Genomic DNA, 8,930 nt, shown 5'->3' with positions numbered 1-8,930 from the left:
AATTCCAGTATGTCTCCATTTATTATTTATAGTGTGGTTTTGAAAAGATTTTACCCAAAGAAAGCAAAATCACCTTGTTTTTAGGGATGATAGTTTAAAATACAAGACTGCTAAGCAACCTGTTGAAGCAAAATTGTTGAATCATGTTTTATCATCCTTGTACTGCTGTGCTTCTGTATTTGTGTTGTTTAGGAAACAAACCAATGATGTTCCTCAGATTCTGGTGGCTTTTGTGGATACTTGAACATCATGAGTTTTTAGCAGAAAATCTCAGGGAAGAGAAGATATATGGATTGAGAAGATCAAAACCTAAATACATTCTGTCAAATATTGTAGAAAAATATCCCAGCTCAAGTGATCAAGGTGAATATTGTAATTTTAAAACAGGTGTGATTTTAAACATTATTTGGATTCTGGACTATATGGTTAAATTGCCTTCTAGATGCTTATAATCAGTCAGGTTTGCCTCATTCTACATTTGCATATACCTAACCTTTGCACTTTTATCTTTTTACTCACATCTTTTCACTCCCATCTTTTCCCTCCCTTTTCGTGTATTTCAGAAAAGGAGACAGCATCTGTATTTCGTTATGATGTGGCTGAGAGCCTCTTACTGTCATAAGAATAATAGCCCATACAACTATTTTCATAGAATTGATGTCATCAGTAGTTCAGAAAATTAATACTCTACAGATCCTGCTTTTAGAAATTTTTGTCACTGGATGCGAGTGTTAGTACTAGGGACAGTACTAACATTCACTCACTCAAAACCCAGGTCTGTCAAAACCCAGGTCTGTCAAATCACATTCCAGTGTCTTGTTCAGTAAGCCTCATCTTCTTATACATGACTTCCAGCTATGTTGGTAGGGTACAGTGAAATACCAGGCAAGATGACAGAATGAAATTTCAAAACCACTACAACATTTCTCATTTCATACTATATCAACACACCTTCAGGTTTTTATTCCTTGGGACATCTGTTTTGGAGCAAATCCCTCAGCCTCTATCAGCTCTATCTTCATGAAGGGCTCACACTTGTGAACATAGATGTCATCAAAAGTTTCCACAATTCCAGTGCCATTATTCAACCCTAAGATACATGTAAGGGTAGAATGAGATTTAGTATGAAGTCACTCCACTCACCTACATACCTATTTATTCTAGATGATGATTGCATTCTGGAAATTGCCTTTTTACTGGACAGCTCCGAAAGTGCTAAGGACTACAATCATGAACAACAGAAAAGATTTGTACTGCAAACAGTAGACAGAATGAAAAGTCTGCAGCTTAGTTCTGGACGTACTCTGCGCTGGAGGATGGCCCTACTTCAGTACAGCAGCACTGTTTTCATAGAGCAAACTTTCCATGACTGGAAAGGTCCTGAAGCATTCAAATCCCACATTGCTCCCATCACCCACATAGGCCATGGCACCTACACAACTTATGCTATAACGAATCTTACCCAGCTCTACATGTCTGAAGGGACTGTGGGTAGTGTCAAAGTAGCCGTGCTTTTCACTGATGGAGTGGATCATCCAAGAAACCCAGACATTTTTGCAGCTGCAGCTGATGCTAAACACCAAGGAATTGTATTTTTCACAATGGGAATGACCAGAGTGGCTGAGGAGGTCAGCAATGCTGCCAAGCTCCGGCTCCTGGCCAGTGTCCCAGCATCCCGGTTCGTTTTCAACCTCCAGGAGAAAGGAACTGTGAAGAAGGTTCTCAAAGAAATGGTATGTATGAGAAAGAATTTGAAATAGTGTTAGGAACATATGTAAATCTTATATCCAATATTTTGAAAATGCATTTCTTCAATATACCATTGAAGAAACTTGTACATTTTACATTTTAAAGTAGCCCAATTATTAATGAGATCACTGTGCCAAAATAAAGGTTTCCTTTCTCTTCCCACCATTCAGATCTTCTCATTCAAAAGATTTGACACTGCAAACTGAATTAGATTTAAGCATTATTTTTATCTTTGTTTTTCCGCCTAAGAAAGGTATTTCAAATCTCTTGTCTTAAAAAACCCTTTTTTTTTTTACATCCTAGTGCTTTAGTCTGTAGCAAGTAGGAAAGTGAAGCTGCCTTTTGTATGAGAAAAAGATGCAGCTCTTGTAGAAGTGAAAATAAATTTGCAGACCATGGAGATAGGTCAATTTAGACAAAATTTGAACTTTGTGATAGAACATCTTTAAATTTCCATGGAAAATCTACCACATAATCAAGAGGAAATACGTAAATTGAGCTTGAAGCTTTGTTTGGATGTTTTTCTTCTCCATTTAAACTTTATATATAAAAAATATTCCCTGCCAAGTATAGAGAATATACCCATATTCTAGCCTATAACCCTGGTGACACAAGCTGTGGATGGAGTCCTTATCTGAGCATGCACAGAGATTTAAACTAGAATTATGAATAACAATCAGGAGACTTCTGCAATGAAATTGATTCCAAAGTGATCCCACACAAGCCTTGAAATTGCACCTATGTTGGCTTTCCTGTCTCCCTGTCCTTCACTTCGTTTGCATTGGTTCACTGAAGAGCGCACTTCCCATCTTCTCTGGTACTTTCCCTTTTTTCCTGTGTCACAGTAAGCACCTCTCAAGGAACAAAACATCTCTTTATTTTACCTCTTCTAAACAGGCAGTCATCCTCAGGTGCCTTCTTTCAATAGCATGGCTGCTGTTTGGTTTAAATAATGGCTTTGTCACAACTATACCTGCATGCATTGTAGAGAATTGTAGAGATCTGTATTGCATTGCTGCTCATCAACACATTTATGTCCTCTCAAGAGACTGCAGTAGTTGTGGAAAATGGGAGGATTTCATTGCATGTGGGTGTCTCAGCTCTACAGATCATCTCAAAAATAACAGCTAAATCGATGATGATAACTTTATGTGATCATTGGCAAAGCCAAATCTTTTCTAGGATGTACTTTCTGTTCTCATTTTGTGTGTGCTTAACAGTATGAATACCAGAGCTTCTCATTTTCCAAGTGTAGAACATTCATCCTTGACTCCTACTAAAGAGCTGCTTCTATTCAGCAGTTTGTAAACAATGCAGTTTGTGGATGCATTGTTCCCATATATCTAGCTAACCTGTTTACTATTGTAATTTTAGAATATGGAGAGTCAATGATTTCAGTCAACAATCTATAAAAACAATTGAAAATATTTAGATTTTTTTTTGAGTGGAGAAATTGCTAGAATGTTTCTTAGAAATTGAAATTTAATTGTTAGTCAATATATTAATTGTATAATTTAATTAACTATAATTTAGTTGCTGAATCTATTTATTGTCACATCTTGCAGTATCTTTTCTGTAGAGTTGGATTAAGACTTTAAGTTTCTAATGTTGTTTTCAATATCTGTCTTTACAGAAAGACCTGTCTGAGGAAGAGGTAAATCTTTTAAGTTTTTGGGCTTTCTTTTCCTGTGTAGACTTACTGCTTAATATACATATTTACAATTTTATGGAAATATAATTCAGGAAAACTGATAGCTCAGGAAGCTGGCTAAATGCTGAGTCTAATGAAATTGTCTTCAAGTTAAACATGTTTTTGAATTTGCAGGACAGAGCTTTAATTTGCTATCCTAAGGTAATTTACTATTATATTTAGTAATTAATAATTTATTCATTTCCTAACTGCAAATATAATTTGCTAACCTAAAGTATTTTCAAAGAAAAAGAAACAATGTGTGAGTATTCAGGCTAGCAAGAATTTTGACATACATCTTGAAATGTCCTGTGAGAGACTCAGTGAAAAATAAAACATGATGCAGTGCTGAAGGCAGGGCAGTTCTAACCCTTAACCCTCTTCCTATGTGAGAGGGTTTGGAAAGGGGAAGATGTCAAAGCTGCACCACTGCCTTCTTCCAGTTTGTCCATGCTGTGTCACCCTGACTGCAGGCATTGATAGGTCTGGCTGGCATTTTGTGGGGAATAAAGTTAGTTTTCCTTTTAAAGATGTTAAGGATATTTAAGGCACAGTTTTCACACAAAAAATGTTCTCCTAAGGAGCTCAAGCAAACTGCTAAATAGTATGAGTGTTCACAAAACTTTGAAAGACTTCATTTTTGACTAATTTCCACTGACATGTTGATTTTTCTCTATCTATATATAAGTAGTAAGACAGTCAATGTTAGCTTTGGAAAACATATTGTGACTAATTTGGATATTCAGATAAGAATGATTCTTGAACCCTTCAGTTCTAGACATCTTCAAGATGAGCAGAGATTTAATAAATAACGAAACAAAAAATTAAAATTACATTCCTTATCCTTCTTTCAAAAATAACTCCAGTATCTGTGATAACTCTGTCATGATCTTAAAGATTCAAAAAGATCTTGAAAATCCCATAAATACATACCATAATGAGGTTTCACTGCAACACCTGATGGCAGAGATGACAGAAGAGAAAGAAGGATTATTAAGAATTATAATTAATTGCATTAACTAAAAGTATATACCCATACAAATTTTGTTTATAGATCTACCTAGAGCTAAACTATAAACTATCCTGCATACAATGGGATTAAGTAAAGGGATGTAAGATGCTTCTTTACGTCATCTTCTTGGCTATGTCTACCATGCCTAGTAATGAAAACAAAACAGACACAGCACACCCATAAACTGACCTTATGAAGAGTTTGGAGGTAAAGCCATTATCAAGATGACTGAAATTTTAGGAGTAGGAATGATACACAATTTTGGATGGAGTGTAGGAGGCCACATTCTGGATGAGTAGTAAACTGATCGTTAAAAGATTTCTGTAAAACATGTAAATATAATTTCTGGTCATTCCAGGTGTATTTAAAGTAGCCATACAGTAACTTAAAGGAAATGTCTGTGTGTTTTCTATCTCTTCCATTAAAATTGCTGATTTGTACTATTTTCACCCAAAGTGTCCCCAGGTTGACACATGTAACTGTGAGAAGGGGGAAAGAGGCCTTCCTGGTCCTGCTGTAAGTAGCTGTCACTCAAATAACTGATCTACAGTATAAGTTCAAATGTTATTCACTGTTAAAAATTTTAAAAGAAATTGTTTGAACCCAAATCCTGAGGCCACAGAAGTTCCAGGGTCAATGCACATTCCTCCATGAAGATGTTCCAGCAGCAGGAAGTGCACAGAGCCCTGAGACTGCCATGGGACACTCCCTCGGGGTGGGGACAGACAGGAGGATGAGCAGCGATGTGTGGTGAGGCTCTCCTGCGAGCCACAGCAGTATGAAAGCTGAAAGGAACACCTTTCCTCTTGCAATCACACAAGACCAGCTGGATCTAACTAGCCTCAAATCAAACATTAACATCCAAAAAGTTCTTTGAAAACAAGAGAGAGAGCAAAATACTGAAGCATCAGGAACAGCCGAGACAAGAATAAAGTGGACTGGACTTCTTCCAGAATAGTCTAGGGGTTTGCTTCACACAAGGCTTGGTGATCTAAACTGCAGGGCTTACATTTCAAAAACAACCAAATGATCTGCTCTTATATCCCTGACATTGAACTAGAAGCACTATTGTACCTTTTAGCCCTTGCTCAAGGTGAAGGGACAGTGTCAGAGCTTGAAAGAGAACCCTAGATTGGCCCATCTCATCCTTTTGACCTGAATATCCTACACATACACAAACAGAAAGACACCTGGGTTTATGCAGCACAGTACAATGCACTTTAATACAAAATGTACCCTCTACTGTGTGCAAACAGTAGTTTTGTTTGGGTTAATATCTGCTGTCTTTACTTGGAAAGTGCAGGTATTGCTTCCACAGAAGCATACTCCCCAAAGAGTTGAGAAGAAAACAAAAGCATCCACTTAGCAAGCTGGGTAGTCACAAAAACAGCTGATCACCTCTTTTCTTCAGAGAAGAAGTGAACAAACTAGTTTTGTTTATAACAAAAACAAAAGAGAAACATGACTGCCTATTGAGTTGGTCCTGCTGTTCCCAGATATTCAATTTCAATTATAATAAAATTCAGAGATTTTGAGAAATAAATCCATAGAAGGCAAATATCTTAAGTTTGAGAAAAACAGCATATATATTGTAAAACAAAATTATGTTTACTAACATATATCATAAGAATTGTATTTTGTCTGTTTCAGGGTAAAAAGGGTCGCACTGGGGACGATGGAGCTCCAGGCCTGAAAGGAGCAAAGGTGACTGGTTTTTCACATTTAGGAGAAAGATTTGTCTTGTCCTTATTTCACTGATCATGATGTTGAATTATTCATAGGGGGACCCAGGTCTTAATGGAATCCCAGGACGAGATGGAATAGAGGTAAAAAAATACTTTTTTTCCCCTTCTTCTCCAGTGAGCAGTGTTCCTTTAAGGCAAAATACCACTTTTTTTTCTTATTGTGATAAGAGCAAATTCCAATTCTGGTTTACCATCTAATGATTCATTAACATTAATGAAAACATTCTCATTGCTTTATGAAAAGGAATAATTCCTTCTTATATGTGTAATCTAGAAAATACTCTCCAATAATACATTGTACCTCCAAAACATTGACATGTTTTGATGTGATAATCTAAGAATATTACAGAAATTTATACTCTGCCTGCATCATTCTGAGTTTATTTAAATTTGACAAATAAAGGACCCCATGTATAACAGCAGTGAAAAATTTGAATTAAATACATATAGAAGTGTAAGACCAGTCTCTTAGTGCCTAATTCTGAATGCATTTATATATGAATCCCTCTACTTTATGCTTTCTTATTTCTTCAGTGCATCCTCTTTAATTAATCTTTTTCTTGTTTTCTTATTTTTGCATGTTTTTCACTAAGGTGGAAATATCAACTCTACTTGATCTGCTTTTACAACACCAGAATCCCAGTCTAAAATGATACATTCATACAATGCATTTACCCATACAACAGCATCTACCATGACTAAAAGGCACCGTACTTCGAATCATATTGCCATGTTAATCAGAGTCATCTTTTCTATTTGAAATGCTATTTTTCTGAAGAGAGTAGAATATTAAGGAATACTCATGTTCCTACTTTTGGGTTATGTATCATCACAACCTGCTTTGCTTTTTTGTTTTCCCAGGGGAAATCTGGATATAAAGGAGAGAAGGTATGTCTTTTAGTCAGAATTGATGCCTGCATCTTTGTGGTTATTTATTATATATAGAGCTGTATTTAATTTAAACACTAGTAAGGAACAATAACATCATTTTAGGCACTGCTCCACAAGCTGTAATAGAAGATGTAATTGTTCCTCAGTGAACTTGCAGCACAATTGCTGTATTATGTTCTGAATAGAATAACATTTAGGTTTTTAACTAAAGCACCTGGAGAATAAGGATGATATGCCAATGAAACTCATAAGTATTTATTCCTATTCCTTTCCAGGGTGAAAGAGGTGAATGTGGAATCCCAGGAATAAAAGGAGAAAGAGTAAGTAGCCACAAAGTTGTTATTTTTCCAAGAAATACAGTTAAACCACCAAAAAAATTAGAATTCCCTGAATAGCAACCATGATGATAGATTTAAGGTATATATTAGTTCTAAGGCTGAGGGAAATTGATGTCTGACAGGTTTGAAGTACGTAGTAAGCAAGAACACCATTTTTACTAACTTCCTGAGCTCTTTCTACATTTTCATATGATTCCTCTTAGGGCCCAAGGCTGAGCCTTTTTAAACAATGGTAAATCTCTAACAGAGGCAGAAGGCTTGAAATAGTAAGCAAAGATAATGAGACATAACAATGAAAACAAGGTTTCTTACTCCAATCTTTAAGATTTAGTGCATAATTGTTTTAAATATTTCAAATAGAGCAAATAGAGTTTAATCCTGAATTACTGGTCATGCTGTATTTTGATTACCAGTCAATTAAAAAAATATTTAATATTTTGTGGCTGTTGAGCTTCTCTTACATTTAGTTTTGATTTTAATGTAAAGATATCTAAACAAGATACATTAGTAAAAAGTTACCTTAAAGTGGTTGTGACAAAATCTAAAAATACAGAAATATATCATTTTTTCAATTATCTTTCAGGGCCCTGAAGGTCCAGTAGGCCCCAGAGGAGTCAGAGGGATACAGGTAAAAGAAAAAAAAATAAAAAGGAACTATGAAAACAACAATACCTGGTTCCCTGGGATTCAATGATCTAAAATAATATCATACCCATACTGACATGGAATCTTTGAGTTGCTGACTTCAAGGTACCCAAAATCTATCTTCTTATATAGCAAAATTAATAAGAATTTGGAGAAGCAATCTAGACAAATAAATCATCCTTATAATTCATTCAGTCTCAAAGACCACAGCAAATACATTTCCATAAAAAAACCAAAATCACTCATTTCTCTTTCAGTTCTTAACGATTTCATTTCCTCAAGAAGTACATGAAGAATATTTAGTCTCTTGTCATCCCAATACTCTCATCCTAATGGCCAAGAAGCTTAGCCCTTCATATATATTTCAGTACATCTTGACTGTACAGTACCTTTAATTGTATACAAAAAAAGGAAGAGCCAATTTCTCTCCCCAAATACCAGAGCCAGCTCCCACTGGATTGAGTAACTAAACATGTACATGCATCACAAAACAAAGCTTCAGTTCTGCTGTGTTTAAAACTCTTATTTTCATGCAAACTTCAGCAAATAATACATTTTTTCAAGCTGTCATTTTTTATGAAAGCTTGAAAAATCTCATTGAAACCACTCCTGTTTCAACAGGGTCTGCCAGGACAATCTGGAGATCAAGGGCCTGAAGGTCTGCAAGGATCAAAGGCAAGAACTGCTCTATTTCTCTTAATTAATGTTAAAAGGTATTAATATAGCCTCACAACAATTATGATTTTATCCTTATATTCTATACCCTTCTTGTAGTGGATGCAGTTTAACTTGACACAGCAAAATGTGTACTTTTTGTATTCTACAAGGTTCTTCAGATAAGTATTTATTACTTTGCTCTT

General features: G+C 35.6%; 1 protein-coding gene across 1 annotated transcript in view; it reads left to right on the top strand.

Annotated features, from left to right (window-relative positions):
• Positions 1 to 206: 206 nt before the first annotated feature.
• The window catches only part of LOC102062469 (uncharacterized), a 33,489-nt gene continuing 24,765 nt past the window's right edge, over positions 207 to 8,930 (top strand). Inside the window, exons 1-10 of the mRNA XM_074548524.1 lie at positions 207 to 363; positions 1,165 to 1,733; positions 3,383 to 3,403; positions 4,908 to 4,967; positions 6,102 to 6,155; positions 6,233 to 6,277; positions 7,058 to 7,084; positions 7,363 to 7,407; positions 8,009 to 8,053; positions 8,692 to 8,745. Coding sequence (XP_074404625.1) covers positions 207 to 363; positions 1,165 to 1,733; positions 3,383 to 3,403; positions 4,908 to 4,967; positions 6,102 to 6,155; positions 6,233 to 6,277; positions 7,058 to 7,084; positions 7,363 to 7,407; positions 8,009 to 8,053; positions 8,692 to 8,745 — 1,077 coding nt within the window. The remainder of the gene's footprint in view (positions 364 to 1,164; positions 1,734 to 3,382; positions 3,404 to 4,907; positions 4,968 to 6,101; positions 6,156 to 6,232; positions 6,278 to 7,057; positions 7,085 to 7,362; positions 7,408 to 8,008; positions 8,054 to 8,691; positions 8,746 to 8,930) is intronic.

The sequence above is a fragment of the Zonotrichia albicollis genome, chromosome 10, assembly GCF_047830755.1.
Source record: "Zonotrichia albicollis isolate bZonAlb1 chromosome 10, bZonAlb1.hap1, whole genome shotgun sequence".
Lineage (NCBI taxonomy): Eukaryota > Metazoa > Chordata > Aves > Passeriformes > Passerellidae > Zonotrichia > Zonotrichia albicollis.
Note: the sequence above shows the minus strand (reverse complement) of the source record. Positions and strands in the feature narration are given on the sequence as shown.